The sequence below is a fragment of the Neolamprologus multifasciatus genome, chromosome 5 (assembly GCF_963576455.1).
Source record: "Neolamprologus multifasciatus chromosome 5, fNeoMul1.2, whole genome shotgun sequence".
Lineage (NCBI taxonomy): Eukaryota > Metazoa > Chordata > Actinopteri > Cichliformes > Cichlidae > Neolamprologus > Neolamprologus multifasciatus.
The window spans coordinates 29,135,936-29,160,648 of NC_140443.1; the positions used below are offsets into that span (position 1 = coordinate 29,135,936).

General features: G+C 41.5%; 2 protein-coding genes across 2 annotated transcripts; both read left to right on the forward strand.

The window, feature by feature from the left end:
• The first annotated feature begins 3,851 nt into the window (after nucleotides 1–3,851).
• Nucleotides 3,852–9,896, forward strand: LOC146519013 (inositol hexakisphosphate kinase 2-like). Its single transcript, XM_085159750.1, has 5 exons — nucleotides 3,852–4,590; nucleotides 6,203–6,425; nucleotides 7,031–7,215; nucleotides 7,680–7,855; nucleotides 8,427–9,896. Exons 1-5 carry the CDS (start codon nucleotides 4,332–4,334, stop codon nucleotides 9,060–9,062), a joined length of 1,479 nt encoding a protein of 492 aa, XP_085015876.1. The 5' UTR covers nucleotides 3,852–4,331; the 3' UTR covers nucleotides 9,063–9,896.
• Nucleotides 9,897–20,202: 10,306 nt separating this feature from the next.
• Nucleotides 20,203–24,633, forward strand: LOC146519014 (protein transport protein Sec61 subunit alpha-like 1). Its single transcript, XM_085160168.1, has 12 exons — nucleotides 20,203–20,359; nucleotides 21,186–21,253; nucleotides 21,388–21,453; nucleotides 21,550–21,628; nucleotides 21,821–21,952; nucleotides 22,113–22,222; nucleotides 22,321–22,474; nucleotides 22,578–22,738; nucleotides 22,820–23,017; nucleotides 23,143–23,334; nucleotides 23,425–23,501; nucleotides 23,594–24,633. The coding sequence occupies exons 1-12, from the start codon at nucleotides 20,353–20,355 to the stop codon at nucleotides 23,778–23,780; spliced, it is 1,431 nt and encodes a 476-aa protein (XP_085016294.1). The 5' UTR covers nucleotides 20,203–20,352; the 3' UTR covers nucleotides 23,781–24,633.
• The last annotated feature ends 80 nt before the right edge of the window (nucleotides 24,634–24,713 follow it).

The window sequence follows — 24,713 nt, forward strand, 5'->3', positions numbered from 1 at the left end:
CTGTATGACCACAAGGAAAAAGATCTTAGCCACCCATCCCACCTGAGCTCATTCAAGATCCTTCTCTATAATTTTCATCTTAATAGAGACATCTAGTCCAGACTAGTTTGGGAACAAATAGAGTCTTACATGCAGTTGCGGCATTTCTGGACTTACACAAGGCATTTGACATCCCTGACCACAGATTATTATTGAAAAGGTTAGAAATGTATGGAATAAGGGACAGCAGATAGTTTGTTAAGCAGTTGTTTAGAAGATCAGTATTAATATGTCTATGTAAATAATACAAGGTCACAACTAGTAAGTGTCACATGTGGTGTTCCACATGGTTCTGTACTTGGTCCTTTACTTTTTATGTTGTATATAAATTATTTATGTGGGTATTTATAATTTTAATTTTGTTTGCTAATTATAGTATTGGAAAGGAAAACAAGAAAAATCAAAATGCAGTAAAAAAAATAATAATTTAAATAAATTATTTGCAAAGAATATGTTTTCATTGAATTTAAATAAAATTCATAACATTTGAGAATCAACCAACAATTTTTAATGGTAAATTCAGCATAAATTATGTTGAAATTGGAAAAAAAAGAAGATTATATGTGTCTTTGATTGTTATTAAGTTGGAAATCTCACATAAAACACATAAGAACGAAACTGTCTATGACAGTCACAGAAGTACACAAAGTCAAATAACTTGTAAATCCAGATTTTCTCTACATACTCTCCTGCTCACTTACGCCTCCATACTTGACCTAAAGCCTGCAATGAGAAATACAAGGTGTGAACAAAAAGGTATTTAAAGAACTCACAAACTGCTCATTCAGTTGACAGTTGGCACTCCATAGCCTATCACATTTTTAAATAGTGAAACTATCCAAACATGTCTTCTGATCATAATTTTAGAACAGTCACGTTATATAAAGCCTTGTAAATCTACTGCAGCCTTGAATCGACCCATCAATCATCCAATGTCCTCAGTGACATACCAGCGCTCACTGTATCTTCTGGGCTGCCGTATTTTGTTGATAGATAAAAGATCACCAATTAAGATTGCTAAGTGAGCCCTTTGATCTTGCTGTACTTGTTAATCATAGTTAAGGATGCTTAGACAGGTGTCTGTATGACTTTGAAAATGACACAGAAGGTGAAGTTGAAAGGGATTTAAGGTAAAGGTGTAAACATAGACGGTTACTTTTCCAGCACAAAAAGAAGAAAAGGTTCGTTTGGTCTTTCTTGAGTACTTTTTGCAAGATCTTCTTGCCTAAGCATTTGCTTAATATGTGTTCAGTCGGGCAAAGGCATATTTATATTTGAGAAGATGTGTTTTTGGAATGAAGAGAAAAGCAAATGTTGTCCAAATATAAATTCCTATTTTTGCAAATAAATATCTATATAAATGTAAGCGAGTCAATTAGTATAAAATACACAAGGTGAGTGTAGCGGACATGGTGTAGGCTCAGTATTTGTGTAATTTCCATGGCAACAGCTCCAATAGTACATATAAAGAGTTTGAACTTGAGCTTCACAAATAGCTTTGAGTGAAGTTTGATGGTCTGTGTGCCTGATGATCGACTGCTGATATTCACTTTGTTCTTCTTTCCATTCCATAAAGGCCCCTGACTCTGTGTTTTGAGTTTACTGGGGATTAAGATTCACGTTTTTGATTTGCAAAGCTGTTTTCTTCATGTTCTGTGGTACACAGATTAAAATCTGGCCTCTTTTTTCAGCAGCGCAAGACCTTATCACCTCATCAAGAGACGTTATTTTGACTGTGCAGTTGTTGAATTGTCCGTACAGGTGAGGGGTTGGATTTGGGACTTTCCATCACCTGCATATCTCATATCTCAATTTCTCTGTTTGTGACTGACACGTGCACTGGCATCACCGTGAAAGCCCCTGTTAACCCCATGCTGTGCATGGCTCATTACTTTCAAGGTCAAAGCAGTCCTTTACACCTGTCTCTCATGTTGACTACGATGACCTGGATGACTGAGAACCTTCACAGACACTTGTCTCTCATGTTTGTCTTTTTAGATTTGTTCTAGTGTATCCTATCATACATTTTAAATTCCTCTGCATAACTTAAAAAGTAATTTGTTGTTGTGTGAAGTAGATCATGTTTGTTTCTGTTTGTGCTCATTTGAGCTGTTGGAAATAAAAAGCATGCCTGAACTCTTATAGCTTCAAACAGCATGCGTCCTGTAGCTTTAAATGTAAACGAATGGCAGCACGCTGTTTCATGATTTTATGGCATTGTCAACTGTCGTTTTCATCTCCTGTTTCATGTTAAATATAGTGGACAATGCAAGTCTTGGCAGTGATGTTGTTTCGTATTTGAGCAGCAAGACAAGTACAGGATCATAAAATTGTTGTTTAATCAAAGATCTCAGTGCCACTGCTCAAATGTTGCTTTAGGCTTCAGTTGACATATAGCATTGTACGATTTTACAATCAAATCGGGATTTAAGATAGCAACCTTTCTCTAAAATTACAAAGAAACACGCCATTGACATTCGTTTGTGTTTTAGTTTAGCAGCCTCAGCCTCACTGCTCACAGATAAAAGGGAGATGTGCAAAAGTCGGTGGCTGCCCCACCCTATCTTTTGTCCACAAAAAAAGGTAATTGCACTGAACATACGCGTTTATTTAATTGGGAATATTCCCTGCTTGTTTATCATGGCCCATTTCCCCTTTTGTTCCAGGAGACAGGATTAGAGAGATTAGTGCTGACTCTGTTCCTACAACCCCAGCCAGTCACCAACTCTAACTTAAAGCACACACTGATATGTGCACACAAAACATGTTATGATATGTTGGAGGCAGCAAACATGCATTTATATGTTTTGGGAATAGTACACTGTGCACTTCCTCGTCAGCAGTTTAAAGTTAGCCTCACTGCAGTTAGCAGTGAGCGACTGGTTTAATCAGATGTTGTTTTGCCTGCTACGATAATCTATGTCAAGGAGGTCTGGGAGAGTGCAAGATGAGGATTATAGTTTCCACTCAAGTCAGAGCACAAGCTCTTAGAAACCTTACACGTCACTCGTACCAACGCCTTTACTTCATAACAACACCACCAACAGCGACTGAAGAAATCACTAAAAACAGTAGAAGATTATGCGAATGGAACCGGCTTTACTATCAACAACGCTTTACTATAGATTGTAAACTGAAAGTAGGGGTCCCCCATTTTTAATCATGCTGTTTGCTACCCTGTTATTACTAAAATGTGAAAGGTGGTTTGTTAAATTGCAATATTTTAAAATAAATTAAAGTTAACTATTTTATTAGCAGTAATTACAGAAAACCTAAATTTGTGCTATGCAGTAAATTGTATTAGGAACAATTACAAGTATGTAAAAAAATCTCCTAAGAGTGACATTAAATTCGAGGCGTCTTCCTTTTTGCATGTTTTCCTGGAAGAGCAAAGCTACTTGTTCATCCTGGAGTCTAGTTTGACGTTTTTACTTATATTTGACTGCCGTTTTGCATTGGATGCCAGTTTGTGTGTTTAACTCCTGTCCTAGTTCCGTGCTTCTCTCCCCCACACCGTACGTCTTTTAAGGAAATGCTGGTGCTTATTCTGCCAGTTTGTTAAAACCCCCGCTGTCGCGCAGAGAAACAGCTGAGTTCAGCTCTGCCCTCCCTCCTTGTTTTTATTCTCCTCTTCCTCTCTCCCTTCACCCAGACTGCCCCCTCCCACCCCTGTCTTTGTTTGCTTGCTTCTCTGGGCTGCCACCCAACAACCTGCTTTAGATGCACGTGATTGGTGGGCTGCCTGTGATAGGGCGGGCCGAGTGTCAGGCTCCTGAGAGCTTTACCAGTAGTGAGCCAGCTCTCGTCTGTCATAAGGCGTCGAGTCTGCGGAGAAGGCACAAGCAGGAGCTGTGTCTGGTCGCCTTATCTGCCGCAGCAGCACAACTCCAAACCTTAATATATAAAGGACATAAGACGGCTTTTTTTTTTTTTTTTTTCTACCCGGCTACAAGGACTGAAAGGCAAGGAGCCGAAAGGAATTGAATATTCAGTAAACCTGAGTCGTGTTTTCTGTTTCTCTTCCTCCTTCCTGTCCTTTGTTTTCGAGCAGCAGTATCAGTGAGAGCATCGGCACAGCAGATCACCATCACAGCAAAAGCTTCGGAAAGCACCGCGGGAATAACTCATAACAACAAACTGCGATCTTTAATGCAGCGTGCTAGGACTAGTCCTCTGGGGATCTGTAGCCCGTGAGTGTGTGCGAGTCCCTGCCGGAAAGGGCCCCCACCATATTGTTGGTGCGTGCGTCAGGAGTCTAATGCCCGCGGCAGTGTGGTCAGGGCCAGAGGAGGATGAGTCCGGCTGTGGAGGCTCAGGCCCAGGAGGTCATGGATGCGGAGCAAAAACAAAAGCAACAGAACAAGCTGCAGCACCAGCAGTGCTACGTGGAGAAAGGAGTGATGCTTGAGCCCTTCGTGCACCAGGTCGGGGGACATTCCTGCGTCCTACGCTTTGGAGAGCAGACTATCTGCAAGCCTCTCATTCCCCGCGAGCATCAGTTCTACAAAAGTCTGCCTGCAGCAATGAGGAGGTTTACCCCCCAGTACAGAGGTAATGACAACTGTGTTTTTTCATGCATGTCTCTTTCTTTACGTGCATACTTCTTTTTTGTGCATACATACATCAGATAGGTATAGATGTGTGCGGAGCCTGCTTGCATGTGTCAAGTGTGCAATTTTAGATTATTAGGAACTAGAGATGCCCATGTCTGCATAAGTAGGCGCTTGCCAGCTTTATACCGCATTGTGCCACAGGAGGGTGCTGTAGCTGAGGCTGTAATTGGGACAAACGGGCCTTTCAATTGTGCTGCTTGGCTAGCTGAGTGATGAACTGAAGGTAAGTCAGGTGAGCAATTGCGAGCCACTGTTTTTGTGTTGTTTTACTTATTTCTTTTTACCGGGCAACACACCAATGAGATGAAAAGGGAACTATGTGAGATTCTTCCTCCTTTGGATCCAGAAATTCAGGCAGTTGCTTGAAGAGGTCACCTGCAAAGGTCAACGTAGGTGGTGACTCACAAAACCACTGAATGGCTTTGTATTATTTCACTGACGTTTGAGTCACTCCCACGTTTTTTTTCGTTTTTTTGTTTTAAAGATTGTCAAATATGAGGCATAGTGAGTGACAATAGCAAGCAGAAACTGTTGGACCGGTTAGACATACCATCTCTTATTTACATAGCCAACATTGTTGGCTATGTAAATGAATGCATCGGACATGCATTCATCTCATTCTTTCATTCGGAGAGTGTGATGGATTAAAGGGATTAAACTATGAGTAACAGCAGAAAGGCCTGTTCTTTACAGCAAAGCCCTTTGCTACTGTGTCCTTATTTCCCTTCACGTTACACTACAGCAGATCCTCTTTAAATGCTATCTAAGACCCTCCCTCAAAGAGCAGCGGAGCCGGTTCTTTTGTGTCACCAGCAGAGAATTGTAAGGTGATATAGAGCAAACACATGTCTCTGGTCTTCCTAAAAAGCACTGTGCTGCCTTCAGTTTGCTGTCCCATATAATAGTTCCAACAAATCCCAGAAGTGATGAAGTTAAATTCACTCTGTAAATTGACTGTTTTGTGACACCTGTGCACTGTTTCCCATGTCAACAGTTTCCCCCATTTGTATTTGTCTTCACAATGAGGCATACTTGCTTGCAACGGGTGCAGCTGTTTTGGACAAATCAAATGGGAAAATTATGGAAATATATCTTTTCTGTTGAAGTTACCGAACTTGAATTTTCCAAACTTTTCTGACTCACTGACGCTCCTGTTATTTTTGTTAGAATCGTATATTTTCTGATGCTTTCTCCTGTATGTGGCTTTCTGGTTCCTACATGTTTACAGTGTATGTATACTATTGATTAGTTTGCTTTAGATAATTGGTGGTAATCAATAAACTGAATTCTGACCTAAGTTTTTATAGCCTGGTGTCTTTTGTGTTTGGGCTGTTATTTGAATGTGTTAGAGCTTGTGTGCGTCAACCATCCACATCAGTCATAGTTTTGTATCATTTCAACATACATTTCTTATCCAAGTCGTGCTGCTTAAAGCAGTGAAGAGATTTCCTTTAAGTTTGTCATCCTCTTTGATAGATTCCTGTGAAACAAATTCCCTTCACTGTTCAGTGAGTCTGTGTCTAAAACGTACTTTTCTGTCTCTGTCTCAGGTGTGGTGTCCGTGAGCTTCGAGGAGGACGAGGAGGGGAATCTTTGCCTAATCGCCTACCCCCTTGATAGTGACCCAGCCACAGATCTGGTGAACAATGAGCACTCGGTGGACTGTGACCCCAAGAGTAAGATGATGACGTGGGGGAAAATGATGGCCTCCTCGCTGCTAGCGGACAGCAAAGACGGCCGAAGCCGCAACTCTCGTAAAGACAAGGAGAAAAGGTGAGGCGGAAGGAAATACCCTTTCACAGACAGTAGTTGACTCAGGAACCTGTTAGTCATGATAAGATAAGACGTGTTTGATGCATCAGCAGGTGGGAACAAAGTGAGTCATTTTCACGCTGATCTCACTGCTCATGTAAAAGAAATTAAAGATGGTTTAGGAGCCGTTATGCACCCGTATTACATCATAACCAACTTTAAATTTTCCGTGAATGTAGCTGTAGAGGCATACCACGACTTATGATGCACACACTGACTGATACATACAATCTTAAGCCTAACTGTCTTTAAATATAGCTGGAGGCTGATCCTTGAGGGTCAAAGAGTCATTGTTGCATAATTGCAATAGATTCATTCTAATGCCTTTATACCAAAGCAAAACTTTGACTTATCCCTGTGCTGGGGACTAGAGAAACAACTAGAGGAATTATTGTGGTTAAACAAGGAAAACTGATGTTTGAATGCATGGATGGTGGTGAGCGAAAGATTCCACTTTGTACCTCTTTCCAGGAATTTTTTTCTGTCTCCATACTTTACTCCCCATTTCCTGCTCTTTAGCCATGTGTAACTACAGTGGTTGCTTTCTTTCCCTGTCTTTCATTCAGTGTTCAAAAGCTGCAGGAGGACATGGAGTTTGAGTGGCTGAAGCAGGCCGAGGTGCGCTACTACCGACTGGAGCACAGCCACAGTAACGCTGTCCCACAGCTCAAACACAACCCTTGGAGCCTCAAGTGTCACCAGCAGCACCTGCAGAGGATGAAGGAGAATGCTAAACACCGCAACCAGTACAGTATCCTTTCTCTGACTGAGTTTTCTTTTCAAACTGGCTCATATGTGACTGCAGAGAAAAGCTACGTAAATTTATTTAATTCTATTTTTTTGGGGGAGGGGGGGATTGTAATGAAATGCATTGTAGGTTCCAGGCCAGTGTACATGGCATGAGTCCTGGCCAAGTAAGCCACCAGATTATGGTTATCAGTGGATTCAGTACCTGCTGCCCGTTGTTGTGCAGCTATTCTGTTCTCTGTTCTATGGCATTGCATTTCAAAAGCACTCTTATCGGTTACCTGATGTTGCTCTGATTTGATTTTACATATTGCATGGACAAATGTTAACGGAGCTGAATCTTTCGAGGAAACGCTCAGTTATGTTGTTTTCTCATTCAGCCTCGTCCAGCAGGTTTAACTTAAAACTGGTTAGTCCAGAAGAAGGTAGCGTTTTGTCTGTCTTGTCTTCCTTGACTCATTTTCTCAGAATTCATTCTGCTTGAAAACCTGACCTGGCGGCACACCGTGCCGTGCGTGTTGGACCTAAAGATGGGCACGCGGCAGCATGGAGACGACGCTTCAGAGGAGAAGAAGGCCATGCAGATACGCAAGTGCCAGCAGAGCACATCGGCCTTAATAGGAGTCCGTCTGTGTGGCATGCAGGTGAGCTTCCAGGCAAAAGCTATTATCTGTACTCATTTCTTACTCTTAAAGAAATAGAAAAGAGATAGAAGATGATATTTGGGGAAATATAGCTACATGAAATAAGAGTATTGCCTGTCTATTGAATGCTGTATAAGCTGATTTGTAGCTTAGCGTAAAAACCGGAAACAGACAGAAGGCTCACCCATTTAAAACATTACAGCTGTTTGTCAATTGTCTGAAAACACAATTTGAAACAATGTCTTGGTGGTTTATGTGGGTAATCCAGCTTTAGTGCCCAAGACTGCGACTGTTAAAAGTTAATGCTTTTACCCTACAATGCTACAAAATCTGCAACAGTTCCTATTGTAATCTGATTAACTTGTTTTATAGCCATCTACACGCTGGCCTTTTAATTATATGAGAACACAAGTCTGTCTGTTTGAAAACTTTGAATAAGGCACAAAATATCTAGCTGAGGTGGAAAGATTGACTGCAGATACACTCTATAGCCATTTTAATGCGGATGTTTGAGAGTCTGTGAACTCTTTTCCACCTTTTTCAACCTCTCCATGTTTTATCATCACTACAGGTGTACCAGAGTGACACAGATCAGCTGATGTTTATGAACAAGTACCATGGCCGCAAACTGACCCTTGCGGGCTTCAAGGAGGCTCTGTTCCAATTCTTCCACAGCGGTCGGCGTCTGCGACACGAACTGCTTTCCCCGGTGCTCAGCAGGCTCAGAGAAATGCAGGCTGCACTGGAGGCCTGCGAATCCTACCGCTTTTACTCCAGCTCTCTTCTCATCATCTATGATGGAGCTCCACACAGAAAACACACACACCGACACACTGAGGACGGGCTCTCTGAAGAGGAAGAAGATGATGATGAGGACGAGGAGGTGGAAGCCGAGCCAGAAATGGACGAAGAGGAAGAGGAGGAGGTGGGTGAAGTTGCAGGTGCGCTTGGTTTTCCACACAGTCCCTCCACGTCTAGTGATAGTAGCAGCAGCAGCGGGAGCTCAGGTATCAGCCAGGCTCACCTGTCCCGCTCAGACACTCACAGCTCCGTGGTGGATGTGAGAATGATAGACTTTGCCCACACCACCTGCAGACATTACCGGGAAGACAGCGTGGTCCACGAGGGCCAGGACAGCGGCTACATCTTTGGTCTCCAGAACCTGATCACCATCATTTCTGAGCTGGAGAACCAAAGTACAGACTGAATACTGACATAACATTCATCCGTTCAAACACAGAGGCACAATAACACACTGTCTGAACCTTGAACGAATGGAGGAAGAGCAGATTGCATTAAAGGGAGAGAAATTTCTTCTCTTATTGTCAAAGTTGGACTTCATTGTAGCTGGTCTTTGATCGGACCCCCTTCCTGTTTCTGCCACTGGTGCTTCTCGATGTGGCCGTTGAGTACGTCCATCCTCAGGATGTGAAACAGACCTGCAAGTAACATAAAAGCCATCTGTGTGAATGATGCAGTGATTTACCCGTTGTCACCGTTCTGTTTTAACCCATTAAGTAACCATTAGAAAAAAGGGTAGGCAGCAAAAAGTAAAGGCAGTTTGAGACAGTAGAAGTGTTTCCTTGTGTCTGATTTCCAAAGAAAAGTGTTGTCATTTTGCACACGCAAACATGCACTTCTGCTGAGTGCGTGTTTAGACTGAGGGCTATCATAGAGAGCAGGAGTAGTATGAGAAGAGAGTCCACGGGAAGAGAGGCGGTGAGCGCACGCCCTCCATTCTCCTCTTTTACCTGGTCATTCTGCCATCCTTCTCCCCCTGTTCATCTATATTCAAAGAGACTATATTCATATAGGTGTCAGAAAGAGGTGAGATAGAGCTATTTATTTATATGACATCTTTCATAAAATAATCTAAAAGTTCAAAAAATGTGAATGGAAGGTAGTACATTCCATGTTATTAATGTTACAATAATGATATTAATAAATATTGTTATTTGACATGTTTGGATACCTCTATCTTGTATATCTGTGCTGTCCACAGTTTGTTCACAGAAAAATTAAAAACCTTGGTTTGTGGTAACATCAGTGTCCTCTTTAATATTCGACGATGGATCGTTTGTTTGGGGTTTTTTTTTTGGGGGGGGGGGGGGGGTTGTTTGTTTTTTAGACGTTTGCAGAGAAACCACATTTCCTGCTCAAACCAAAGGGAAATGTTGGCAGTCAAATTTTATGCAAATGAGTGCTCGTTGCCTCTGCGTGAATGCATGGAGGCAGATGACCTCTTTTTTGGCATTCTGCTCAGTACAAGCCCGTGATGACCGACTGATTAATATATCTGCCATCAACACTGAAAGTATGAGAGGACTGCAGACATTTCAGTGCAAGCAGGTGCCGGGGCTTTTCCCCCAACACCACCACCTGCTGTGAAGAATTACTAAGGCACATGCCCAGGCTACTGTGGATACGTCTTGTAATATTGTGCAGCCAATACACGACCACCCTCACCTCCTCCTTGCCCCGAAACATATTTACAGCCTTACTCTTCGGTCTAGAAGAGTTTCTGTTGCGGGGTGAGAGGATGACGGCATCATGTCCTGTCTCAGCCAGTCCCGGTCATCTGCAGCTGGTCTGTGGCAGAGTCATCTGCTCTTGGAGTCACATCGTGTGATGTGAGGACAGCATCAGCAGTGTGAGTGGAGAGGAGCCGTTGCGCAGACAAGCTTGTGTCAACAGAGTGCATGGGCCATTACTGCTCCGCTGTCCTGTCTGTGGAATGTGCTGTCCTGCTAGCACAGATATCCATCTGGCACCCGATATGAAATCAGTCAGATGTATAAGGCACGATTATGTAACCGAAGTCTTTTATTTCTAAAGAAACATTTTGATATTTCAGTTAACGCACGCTGTAATCATCCACGACCGCACACGCTGTTCTCCTGTAAAATGAGAACCTAAGTATTATAAGACATTTTCAGATATGGTGTTGTTTATAGTAGCATAAAAATAAAGCACAGTGTGTGCTGAGTTACTGCCCGCGAATCACCATCTGTTACATGCTGGTGCAATTTTGAATGTGAGTGGTTTGTCTCATAAGGTCTGACATAGACATACTTCCCTAAACTAGTCATTGTATTTAAATGGGGAAATACAAAATGACTAATAATAATCTTTTTGAAGATTTTGTTAGCCTCTGTATGTGCATGTGTGATAATATTAATGCACATTTAAGTCTTTGTTTGGCTAAATATTGAGAATAACTCAGGTAAAATATTTTATATTCGTGTGTTATTGGAATTCTGTAGTATAGTGTGATAATCTGCTTACAGCACTGATCCCACTGGTTGACCTATTGCTCTTAATACTGTGTTACAGCGTTGCTTGGCAATGACAAAAGGGGAGGACGCACAAGAAATTTATTAAACAAATGGAATAAACTTCAATACATCACAAAAGCACAAAATTAGCAGAGTGAAATTTAGGGAATCAGATAACACGTGTCCACTGGGTTGGCAATCACAGTCTAGAACCTTGCTGATTGTAACTGCGGTATCACTTTGAGACTACAATATAAATTCAAACTCTTACAGTTTGAGCAGACAGTTGTGGTAGCTCATTCCTGAGAGTGTCTTGTAATTGTAAAACAAAAAGGTTTTGTTAATTCATAGAAAATGTGTTTTCAAAATGTGGACTCATTGTAAAAAAAACAAACAAAATGAACAAACAAAAACCTGAAATTTCTATGGTAGATGATGGAATTATTATTAATGGAGTTGTTAATTGTTTATCTGTTACTTAATAACTGTGGTGTAGTATGAATATCCATGGGACAGGTCTTCATTAGTAGGAAAAGTTGTAAAATCTTTTGCAGATACAGTTAAAAGCCCAAAACGTAAGCCGCCCTTCACATTTTCCAAAGCCATCCAGTGAGCTGGATTGGAGTCTTTGGCGGACCAGTTCTGGCCCCTGGGCCTTATGCTTGACACCCTTGCTTTAAAGTCTTGGTAAGAGGGGAAAGATTTATGAGCACTTACTGTATTTGTATTAGCAAGAGTCCATCAGACCCCAGTGTTTGCCATGTTAAATGGAGTGCCAGGGATCCGCTGCGGAGCTGCTGTCAGTTTTGTGATGTTTCAGAGTTGTGTGCATGCAAAGGGATGGGGAGACTGATAGATGAGAGGATGGAGAAGATAAGCTGTCCTTCTCCACTGTGGGGGTGGGGGGGGGGTTAACCAGTATTACATAACAGCCTCAGGGTCAGTGGGCTGATTAATGAGATCTCATTCTGTCACTGTGTTGTGAGCATGCGTGTGAGCACGTATATTACACAGATTCACTGTTGTGCTATGCTACAATTCTTGCTTATTTATTTATGAGACATTGTGTGTGTGTGTGTGTGTGTGTGTGTGTGTGTGTGCATGTGCATCATTGTGCCCCATTGCTTTGTGAAGGTTGCTGCTGCAAGTGGAGCACTTGCATAACATTGGTTAAAATCACCATGGCAACAGCAGCCTTTGCCGGGAATGAAATAGTGTCAAAGCTTTTTGGGACGCCAGAGTAACAATCCCCCTCCTCATCACTATATGAATACACTTTCTGTCCCCGTAGGCTTCATTCATTAAATCTGCTCTAACATCTTATGAGCGCCGGGCCTTTCCTTGCACACCGTTCGCTCTCGCTTGTTCTTGCACATTCAAGGCAGCTGCACGTGAAACAAAGACAAAGACCTGCTGCAAAGACTGCTTTGAAATTCATACTAAAGTTTGAGGCCATTCTTGTTTTTTCACTTCTGTCAGCTCGTTTCCTTATCTCGGCACCTCAGTGTTTCAGTTATCTAATAACTATTATTATACAACTAACCCTTCCACGAGTCTTCAGTTCTTATGGAGGAAAGCTCAAATTAGGCCTGCTCCACTTTATTCTTGGCTCTTGTTTTATGTTTATAGGACTCATCCTTGACTCGTGCTCAAACAGAGATATGCCTCAACATGCAAACATGAGAGGGGAAAAATAACACAGCTTTCTGCTTTTAATTTCAAGTGTTTGAAGTTTCAGTTGTTGGTAAACGTCCATTAAATCTATTTTGAATTTCCACCACCAGAGAACAGCGTGAAATCCTGATAAGTTCTACGAAATTTAAGATCAGTCCCTCTGCTAAACCCTACATAAACTCACCCACATGCAAGCGCATTACAGCTTATGGTTTGAAATATAAAATAGATTTAAGGACTCGTCAATTCAAGATTATAATCAATAATGAAAAATGTTAGGTGCATGAAGACTAACTGCCCAGTGACTAACATGTGATCTGCTGCATCATATGTCTCACTGTGCCATCTGAGAATTGCTCCATTGTTTTCCACAGAATTTAGAGCTGCTGCCTCAGCCTGAGGCGAAAGTACACTGTGCTATTTATTTCTCCTATAGGACACTGCACTGATCTATCGTGTCAAAACCAGTTTATTGATGTTATATTGTTAATACCATTACATGTTTTTGTGCTATTTATTTCAGCAGATTGGCCTAGACACTTTACTTGAGCAGATTTAGCTTCATATCCTGTTTGTAAGGTTTGTTTTGCAAACTTCTAGCCTCATCAGACCAAAAGATACCCCACATAGATTCAGATTATACGGCTGGAATTGAATTTAACACGTGCAGTTCATTTACACTCAGTAAAGTAGCACAAAGTGAGCAGCTGAATGAGGACATAGAAGCAAAATATTTAGCTGTGAGTAGGCAAACTGTGAAATTTTGCCATATTCATGCTCAGATATAGACAGAAACTTGGAGATGCATCAGTCAGAAGCAGGGCCAGGCCTATTTTGACAGGTGTTAAATTAAGCCTACTCGACAGTGGCGAGCCCTGCACAGGCAGTTACATAAACGGGTCAATAATGTTATAAGAGGGAGATGAAAGCAAGGCAGGACAACTGAATGGAGTCATTACCTTTCTATCATTTCTCACACATTGGGATTATACAGAAAAAAAACATTGTGTAATATGATGATTGTGAGGATTAATCTCCTGACCTGCTTTAAAAAATATACATAAATTTGATAAGAGCTCAGGCAGCAGTGAGGTGTGTGTGTGTGTGTGTGTGTGTGTGTGCACCATGTTTGCATATCTTTGTGGGGACCAAAAATTGGAAGTTTACTATACTTGTGGGGACCAACAGCCCTTATGGGGACAAAATCCCGGCCCCCACGAGTTTGAAGTCATTATCGAGACTCAAAATGTGGTTTTAGTGTCAGGGTTACAATTAGGTTATGGTTAGGGTCAAGGTAAACAGCTAGGGAAAGCATTATGTCAATTAGATGTCACCATCAGGATATGACAACACAACTGTGTGAGTGCTTGTTTGTGTGTGGATGCAGAACCTGCTTATACAGTCACACAATTTGGTTTCAGGTCAGTGCTGGAGAAAGCTGCCCTTTACTCAGAGCAACATCAGGATTTTTTATTGCTACATATAAATCCAAAAGGAAAGTTTTTCTGTGATGTGCGTTTTAGATATGCATGTGACGTAGATGTGCTGTGAAATGAATTAACCCACGACGACAAATGATAGTTAGACGTTAGTGTGGTACTTTATTGTATGACAGTATTCAGGCATGAAGACCTTTTTATTGCAATGATTAAAAAGGGACTTTTAATGTCCAAATATGGGATCGTGTAATTTAATTTTACCAAAAGATGCTCCCTAAGATCTAGACTCCTTATCACAGGAGGTAAATTTCTTTCCTTTTCCACACAAGCAAATGTGAAATGGTGTACTGTATATATGAAAATGCTTCAAAAAATTAGGAATATACTATGTAAAACTTGAGATTAATACTAGACAACAAACAAACAAAAAGGAAAATTGTTCTTTGTCTGGAAATGACATGAAATAATCAGAGTAAATACTAAAAATTGCTGACATAATGGTAGTGATTGTTTATCACAGCATGATAAAATCATGTCATAACCTCATTTCTGTCTGTTTCATTCAGTTCATCAAATCCCAGCTCTTGCACTTCATCCAGCTCTTACACACAGAGCAGCATTAACACTAGCAGAGCCCATGTCTAGCGGGTTTTAACCACTGAATGGAATAAAATGGACTGTCCAGTCACAGAAAGAGCCAGAAAAATGGTTCACACACGCAACAGAGGACAGGCAAAATCGAGCCAAGATGTAATTAGAGTATTACATAACGTTGGCGGTGACGCTGTCTGCCAGGCACTGAGCTGGCTTGAGGCGCTTGTTGTGCACATCCCTGTCAACCTATCATCCTCATTTACACTGACCTCTTAATTACTCTAATGAAGCATCACAGAAACAGATTAACAATAAACAAACTATTTGTGCAAGCTAACCCATGAAGGTCGAATCAATAGAAAGACTTTCTGACCTCTTAAACCAGACTTTGGGTGTCACTGGATTTGTACTACTCCGCTAGGCCTCTATAGGATTAGTCATGGATTACATCAGTTTAGGCTTTAGTTGGAAATTAGATAAATACTGTGAATACATAAAACCATTGTTTGGAAGGCTTTGCGGTCATAGGTGACTGCCAAAGCGAGTTCATGGCTTCCTGTTGTTTTACAGATAGACACCAGACATGGTGTTATAATGTGAGAATTCAGGTATGGCAGCCAAGGCTACATCCCATTTCTTTCTCTTTCTAACTATGCTTTGATGTGCTCTATCCTCAGTGGCGGGTTTATATAACACCAATATATATAATAGCCTAAATAGCACTGGGCACGGAGGTGTTAATTCGGGAGTATCTATAAAGTCATGATTAAACAAGACTGAGGAGCACAAACTATTGTACCTGTGTGTGAAGGAAGCATAAAAATGGGTTGACTGGACATCACTGCCTTTTATTCTACTGGTTTCGGTCCACTCCCAGCTTCTTTAATGCAATTTTATTACCCAAACCTCCCTGATTTGCTGAGGACAGCTGCCCACTGACTGAGTAAAGGCTCACACATGCATCCACACCCTTGGGCACAATTCACTGTTTACATTCACACATCTCTAAAAATAAGGATAAAAATCTGACTCATCTGGAACAGACGCAAACTACCCGACCGGCCTCCCACTGCTCAGTCGGGCTGCACGTCTGTCACCCTAGACGACATCACTATGTGGAGGCATATGTGTCTGCTTATGTGTAGGTGAATACACCAGGGCGTAATTTATTCTGAAAGGTCAGAAATCATGGATATGATGATACGTGATGTACTTTACAACCGCAGCAGTATGTGAACTAATTAATGTTTTTTTTTTTTGTTAAGTCTCTTTTTCGTCCTGCGACTGAAGAGGTAGTGTTGCTGCTTTTCATCAAGAAACAATTCACTGACATCCAAATGAATGAATTTAATTACAGCATGTTTACCAGCTGTAGAAAGCCAGTAACATCATTGGACAGTGATTAGCTGACAAAACAGGTAGGACTTCTAAGGCCTTACTTGGCAGTAAATGGGTTTCTCATATTGGTAAAATATCCATACTGGCTGATTAAACATGGCGATGGATGATATTTTTTTGTACCAGATGAAGTGTTCAAAGTGTTCAAAGTCAGCCTGAAGAAGAGCTGAAAGACTTCAGTTATTTTATATCATGGATATTTTGACATTTGGAAAACTGCTATTTTAAACATAGGTAAGACATAATGTGCAGACAATTAAAATCCTCCTTACAGTATTGTGCAAAAGTATTGAGCCACCCTTCATTTCTTTATATTTTGCTTCAAATGAGCCATGTATCCCATGTATTGACCTCCCCAGTGTCATGGGACGGAGTGGTCTGTACTGAACAGGACTCAGGTGCAGAAACCCAGAGCAGAGACAGCAGATGATGTAACAATGATTTATTAGGCTTAAGTGCAAGAAACGTAGCAAGGACAAAAGAAAAAAAAAACAATAAGACGTGGAGTTTGACGTGGCGTGGCCTGGGGAACGTGGCTAGGGCGAGGGAACGGGGCCTGAGATGCAGAGTGGAGCTGAGCAGGGAACAGTCACACTGAAAAGAGAAGACAGTGGAGTTAGGGAGGTAATGGCGGTAGCTCTGAAGCGGTAAGTTGTAAGAGTAGCAATTCTTACTTGCAGTAGGGGACATAGAGTGTTGGGGGGGGGGGGGGGGGGGGGGGGGTGGTGGTGATGAGAATCCAGGGGAGCTGAGTGGCGTGGCAAGGCTGACCTGAGATCTGGGGTCTTCAGATGTAGTGTGATGGCAGGAGGGCAGGCAGGTGAGGCACAGACTGATTTTCAAAATGTTTGCTTGGTATCCTGAGTCCGGAGGAAGAGCGTGAGCCAAGGTGAATCCAGCAACCGCAGCACAAGAAAGTCTTGTTAGCAAGCGCTTGAAGCATAAGGCCTGTAACCAACATGGGTTGATGACGAACTGGCAGTGAATGAACATCAACGTGTGGCTTAAATCCCTCTGGTTTGATTGCCTGCAATAGGCTCCAGGTGTGCAGGAGCTGGAGGAGTTGGCCCTGCCCAGCTGCTTGATCCCAGGTAAGTTCAGGAGCCTTATGGAAATTCCAGCCACCCACCACAGACCATGACACCCAGAGCCTGGGCCTTAACATTACTGAAACAGTGTGAGGTCATCTTAATAGAGAACAGAGCAAAAATCAGCCAACATCTAAAGAAGAGCTTTGAGTGTTTTTCAAGGACCAACTATTACTACTTAGAGAAATAACCAAGAGAGTTCAGGCGGTGTTGAAGAATAAATGTGGTCGTTCCAAACATTGAACTGTACAAACTCACATTTCACTGCACCTCACATTCCTCTAGCAAAATATGAAGACATGAGGAGTGACTCAAGACTTTTGCACAATACTGTAAGCACCATTTTAATTATTGTTAGCAAAAGAAATGCCAGAAAATGTTTATTTTTGTATTTTTATTCTTTTCATTGAAAGAAATTGTTTACATTTTTATGCCTTACAGCAAAAGCAAGTTTCACTTCCAAGTTTCATTTAAAATGTTTTTAAATGAAACAAAATTAGGAAAGCAGTGGTAGTTTATCCATTGCGTTATCTTAGTTTTTCCTAAAATGATCTAATATCCCTATACTTTTAATAGGCCTGTCTATATGATAAAAGTCCTGTGCATCATGAGGTGTGTTGCATTTTAGGCCACCAAAATAATTTTGTTACCAAAGAGCAGTCTTGATTCCAAATTTTTCTTTTTGCCACAAAAAAGTGCAGCAAAGTCTATTTTGGTTTCATTAGAAATAATTATCATACATCTCAGCTTGAACTCATATTTATCTGTTTTATAAAGTTTAATCACTTGTAATTTGTTTGACTACACTGACAGGCTTGAATATTTACTTTATAGTTATTTCTGTTACAGAATTTAAAAAGTCAGTTAATGTGAAATTTGTGAGGTCTCATTTGTAAGTATTAAAACATATTTCTACAAGGCACTGTTTGCCCTTCTGGGAGCTTTTTGCTTTTAGCCAAAGAGGAAATCTCGTCAGATTTACTTTCACCAACTCCTGGGTCCAGCCCAGAGGATAGGTTTGACTTTGAGCACCTGAGCCTCTGGCAAGATGCAAATTTAAAATGCAAAACAGTGGATAGAGTCTCTTTGCTGTGGCTTGAGGTTTCATGTAATACATAATTGAAGGCTGCAGACAGCCATCGTATCCTCCATGGGAGCGCATCTTTACTGACTGACATTATAGTTTCATTTGCTTGAAATTTTCCTATTGCGTCTTTACACTGCTGTTTTCTATGAATTTTTGATTCTGTTGTTTTCTATAGGAAAAAAACCCCATGTAATTCACTCCAAAATATATGCACACATACTTGTAATAACTTGTATTTAGTAGATCAAAGTTTCCACATGACTGGCAGGAAAAAATTTAATTTGGATTTTAATAGAATTCAAAGTAGTGGGAAAACCAGAGACTGGTGGGAGGCTGTGTGGAATTTGCTTGTCCTCACCTCAGTGTTAGCTCACAGCTCTGCGGTTATTATGTAACCACATGAACAAATATCTCTTTATCTTAGGGCAGATGAGCAGGCTCCCAGCCACCCTCCACTGTGTGTGTGTGCGTGTGTGTGTGTGTGTGTGTGTGTGTGTGTGCGTGCGTGTGTGTGTGTATATTTCCTGCTGAAAAACAAAGCAAGTGATTGTTTATAGCAGGTCCACAGAGTCTGAATGATCAGACGGACAGCCGGCTGAAAGATTCAGTTGACATTGTGCTGTTATTTGAATTTACAGGTCAGGTCGTCACCATTAAATACCAATGAAGACTTCACAAAGTATAACAAAGTGATGACATTCGCACAGAAATTCAGCCCTAAATCAATGGATTTATGTGTGGAGGTTGTTTAAATACTCAATCAACAGTGAAATTTTAAGAAATCATAAACCACACACACACACCTTACATCAAGGCTATAGCAACACTGAGCTCTAGTGGTGAGAACTGATATTTTAAAGCAGGAATGTCAAACACAAGCCTCTAGGAAATGACGGAAATGTTCATGATTCTCGTGATCGATGGAAATTTAGGTTTAGGCAATGAACAACCAGAACTTTTTCTATAATTATACACATCATGTGGAAAAAACAGAGACTGCTGAAAATGCCATTCTTTTTCTTACATTGAGATACATCTGGGACTTAATGTGTAGTTGCAGATCTTTACACTGACAGAAAGTGGAGTTTCACTTGTCGTCCCACTTAAGAACAAACTGGTCTGTATGATGTAGAAATTAATTAGCTCTCAGTTCACTGCTGAGTTTATTTAACGCCTGCCAAGGACCAGGTGATGGTTTTTATTGTGTCTATTATTATGCATAAAAGCTTAAAACTGAAGCAATGTGTACTTTTTTGAAATCTAATTATACTGAAAAATAGGGAAAGTGGGGCCATACCAAATCTACCAGGAGAACATCTTCTTAAATATCTTCTCAAATACCTAAGCTGGGCAACACTGGGGTGGGGCTATTTGGGGGTCTCTGTGCTTGTAGAAGTTCAGGGTAACCAGGAGGATTTATTTCTGTAATTATGAGGCATCGATATAAGAGGTAAATACAAATATGTTTTTAATACCGTCAGCACTGAAACACACGTCAAGCACTATTGATAGTGTGGAAACTACATTTATTGGTGGAAACCAATGAGGGCAGCAAAGCACCTTTCAGCTTGTCGTCTTCTCAACCGAAGAAGGAAATGACGCTCGCTGGAGGTTGGGGCGCCCCCTGTAGGGTAGGAGGACTTTGTGGTATAGCTGCTAGAATATAAATGTTAAAAAAATTAAAATCACGCATTTTCCGAGTTAATATTGTTGGTTTATCAGCTCTGGCAACGTGTCTTCACAGACCGAGCTGTGGACGGCCTGCAGCGGGCTTCGTGTCGGCTCTGCTGGGCTCGGAACAGTGACGTGGGGTAGCGGCTCGTCTGGTGACGTGTCTCTACGGCTCCCTCTTTTCTCACGGAGCGGCTGATGGAGCCACACTGAAATTGCACAGCACTCAAACGGATACCAGTAACACGGCAGGAGTCGGACTAAGGACACCATGGGAAGTACGTGTTATGTTTTCTTGTGTATATGCTTGTTTTTGGTGCGCTAAAATACGTGCTATCTTTTTCCTTTTTAAAATCTCGAACATTAAAGGGCGCTCGTCGGAGAAGCTAATTGGCTAACCTTGGCCAGGTTATGTGGCACTTGGAGCTAGCTCATAACGGGATAAGGTTCACAGCCTACTTATTTTTCGATTGGATTAAGTACCATTATAGTGATTTATATCACGCTGGGATGCCTCTTGTGTGTCTCTTTGAGCTGTGTGTCAACTCTTCATCTTAGAAAATGATGGCTAACTTGTTCTGTGATTGAACGCCAGTTAGCATCACGCTAAATGAACTAACCATGTACAGCACAGAGGTCTTTACTTTCCCTTCACTTTTATAATGTAAATAGCTTTTAAGTCCAGTTTGACTTTCTGTGCGGCTGGGGAGCAAAAAAAAAGAAAAGAAAGAACCGAAGCGTGTGTGTGAAATCACTTTCTGTCATAGTCAGTTTCATTGATTAATAGATCGGATCAAGGTGACAAAACATTAGGCAGCTCCACCGTAAGCGGTCTAAAAGTGAGCACACACCTAATATTAGTAACTCCCAGCTGTGCTTACTTTTCTACATCTTCGTTGTTGCATTTTAGCGTGATGACGAGACTGGCTTGTTTGGTTTTGCTGCCAGCTGTTTAGCTGCTGGTTAGTGATGACGTAGCATCAAAGTAGATCTGGCTAAAGAGGAACAAAAGCTCAGATGTTGTCGATACTCATAGTAGAGCTGCTTGATGTGTTGTTTGGTGTAAATTCATATATATTTCCTAACTCGTCACTCTCTTTTTAGTCAAATTTTTGGAGGTCATCAAGCCGTTCTGTGCAGTCCTGCCAGAAATCCAGAAACCAGAAAGAAAGGTAAGCTTTGAGCTATAGTTTAGTACATTAGTACGTGGTGGTGATGATTTACACCATGAATGAATGCGAACAACAGCTTATCATCTCCTCTGTTTTTCCTCTTTTTTTAATTTAATTTTTTTTAAACCTTGCAGATTCAGTTTAGAGAAAAAGTACTATGGACCGCCATCACACTATTCATCTTTCTGGTGTGCTGCCAGGTTGGTATCTGTCAGTGACAGCCTTCCTACTGGTTGTGCTTTTGGTTATAGTGCTTTGTTGCATAATTTTTTCTCTTTTTTTTTTTGTTCTTGCAGATCCCACTCTTTGGCATCATGTCATCAGATTCAGCAGATCCCTTCTACTGGATGAGAGTAATCCTGGCCTCCAACCGAGGTGTTTACTTATATTTAATTGGTTTCAAAAGAACTTTGCATTTTGCGTTCTTTGTGACTTTGCCAAGGAGAAATAATCTAATCTCTTGCCATGCAGGATGTAATCTTTTATCACGTGTTGTAAGTCAAATGTCAAAAGTTGCAGGCACTCTTACATTGTTTTTGTATTTGTGACGCTGACTGTGTTCTTCAGGTACTCTGATGGAGCTGGGTATCTCACCCATTGTCACCTCAGGCCTCATCATGCAGCTGCTGGCTGGTGCCAAGATCATTGAGGTGGGAGACACTCCCAAGGACAGAGCCCTCTTCAACGGAGCTCAGAAATGTAGGTGTTATTATTACTCATCAGACAGTTGCTATTTTCAGAAGCTGTCACGTACCTTTTTGAAGCTTTAAAGATGTCTTTGATACTCTGATGCTTGCACTTTCATAACAGCTCTCATTTCAGTTGTGCCTGTTTCACATTTTTTGATGTACTTTTGCAGTGTTTGGAATGATCATCACCATTGGACAGGCTATTGTGTATGTCATGACTGGCATGTATGGAGATCCTTCAGAGATGGGTGCTGGGATATGCTTGCTCATCATCATCCAGGTTAATATAAATTACAACTGCTAACACCATATGAAAAAAATGATTTAAACGTTTTAACCTACCTACAAAATGAGCTGAACTCCTGCCTTTGTCTCCAGCTCTTTGTTGCAGGTCTGATTGTCTTACTACTGGACGAGCTGCTGCAGAAGGGTTATGGCCTGGGATCTGGTATTTCTCTCTTCATTGCAACCAATATCTGTGAGACCATCGTCTGGAAGGCCTTCAGCCCCACGACTGTCAACACTGGCAGAGGTATTGGCACTAAGAAACAAAAGGCTTTAATGCTGAGTGATTGCAGAGCGAGGTATTTCTGTGTATCTATATTACACTCACTTAATCTGTGGGTCTTTCCCAGGTACTGAGTTTGAGGGAGCCATCATTGCTCTTTTCCATCTGCTGGCCACCCGTACAGACAAAGTGCGTGCTCTAAGAGAAGCCTTCTACAGGCAGAACCTGCCCAACCTCATGAACCTCATTGCCACTGTCTTTGTGTTTGCAGTGGTCATATACTTCCAGGTGACTTACTGTTTATCTCACCTGATTTTTATTTGACTCTGAGGAATATGCATTGTATTAAATCAAATGTTTCATCATCAGGGCTTCAGGGTTGACCTGCCCATCAAGTCAGCACGCTACCGTGGCCAATACAACACCTACCCCATTAAATTGTTCTACACCTCCAACATCCCCATCATCCTCCAGTCTGCCCTGGTCTCCAATCTGTATGTGATTTCTCAGATGCTCTCAACACGTTTCAGTGGCAACTTCCTGGTCAACCTCCTGGGAACCTGGTCTGTAAGTACATTTAGTCCAAGTCATGGCAGCATAGATATGAAGCAGGCGAATTAAATGTTGCTTTATTAAGAGGAGCCATGGCTCGTCTCCACCCTATTCAGTACAAATACAATATTTGTGTTTAGGACACTTCGAGTGGAGGACCAGCTCGTGCCTACCCAGTGGGCGGTCTGTGCTACTACCTTTCTCCACCTGAATCATTTGGTTCGGTTCTAGACGACCCCGTACACGCCGTCATCTACATCGTGTTCATGCTCGGCTCCTGTGCCTTCTTCTCCAAGACCTGGATCGAGGTCTCAGGATCCTCTGCCAAAGATGTAAGTGTGTCTTCGTGCAAACATGTAGGATTTTCATTATGTCAGAGTAATGTATTAAATATGTCCCGATTTTTATTTTGTGCATCTCAGGTGGCGAAGCAGCTCAAGGAGCAGCAGATGGTAATGAGAGGACACAGAGAGACCTCCATGGTGCACGAACTTAACAGGTACACACAAAAAAAAGACTTGGAAATGTGCTCTTAGGTTTAATGTTTGCAGCATATTTAAGTCTTTATTTCTGTCCAATTTCTGTCTGCAGGTACATCCCCACAGCTGCTGCATTTGGTGGGCTCTGTATAGGAGGGCTCTCAGTCATGGCAGACTTCCTGGGTGCCATCGGCTCAGGTACAGGAATCCTGCTGGCTGTGACCATCATCTACCAGTACTTCGAGATCTTCGTGAAGGAGCAGAGTGAAGTTGGCAGCATGTCAGCGCTGCTCTTCTAGAAAACACTAATTATTTTTTTTGCAACAGACACAAAAGAATCCCCCCTATCAATGTTTTTTTTATGTTGCAATATGTACAATCAGTCTGTTTTGCAGCTGGAAGACGTAAATTTTATGCCATCGTCTTTGCGCTCCACCACACTGCTCCTGCATTTCAATGCTGAGACTTTTGGCTACGTCCAGGGTTGAGCATGGTATTGTGTCTTTTATTTCCTTTTTTTTTTTTTTTTTTTTGTCCCAGTAGCAGTTACCCATCTCTCTGCAGGCTGCCTGAATCCCCACTGACTGTCTTATCAGCTGAAGAAGACCTTTAAAAAAGTTTGAGGTGCTGTTTTTGACTGACCTCAGGCATTGATCATTGCAGCATGTTCAAGGAACACTAACACAGCATGTTGATGCTTATTTCAAGCTGAAAGCACTGTGCCTGGATATATCAGGGGGAACTGAAAGAAAGCCATCTTGTTCATCACCTAGCAATCATTTTGAGGTTTCTAGGAGCCTATAGTAGGATGTGGAAAGTACAGATAAGATATGTTTGTACTCTTGATAAGGTTTCTGGTAATCTCATACAGTTTACCTTTGCTTTGATTTTAAATCTCATGGACTATGTTTATATTCACTCTGGTCTGATGTAAGGCGCAGTGGTTGTCCTCTTGTCTCTGGGTCCTCAAAGGAAAGTGTTTGTCTGTGTTGTCATGCTCTTTTTATTCCCAGACTGAATCGCTGCACAAAACTGCCGAGATGGTCGGGATGAGGGTGGGTTTGATAGGGATGGAAAAAGGGGTCTCATTTTTGTTTTTACTTTATGTAACAGACATAATTGTGTTATTAAAAAACAGGATTTGTTTTCCAATACACTTGTTTTGATTCTTGTTGTTGTTGTTTTTATTTACAATAGCAACTATTCTTACCACATGTTATTGATACAGCAAC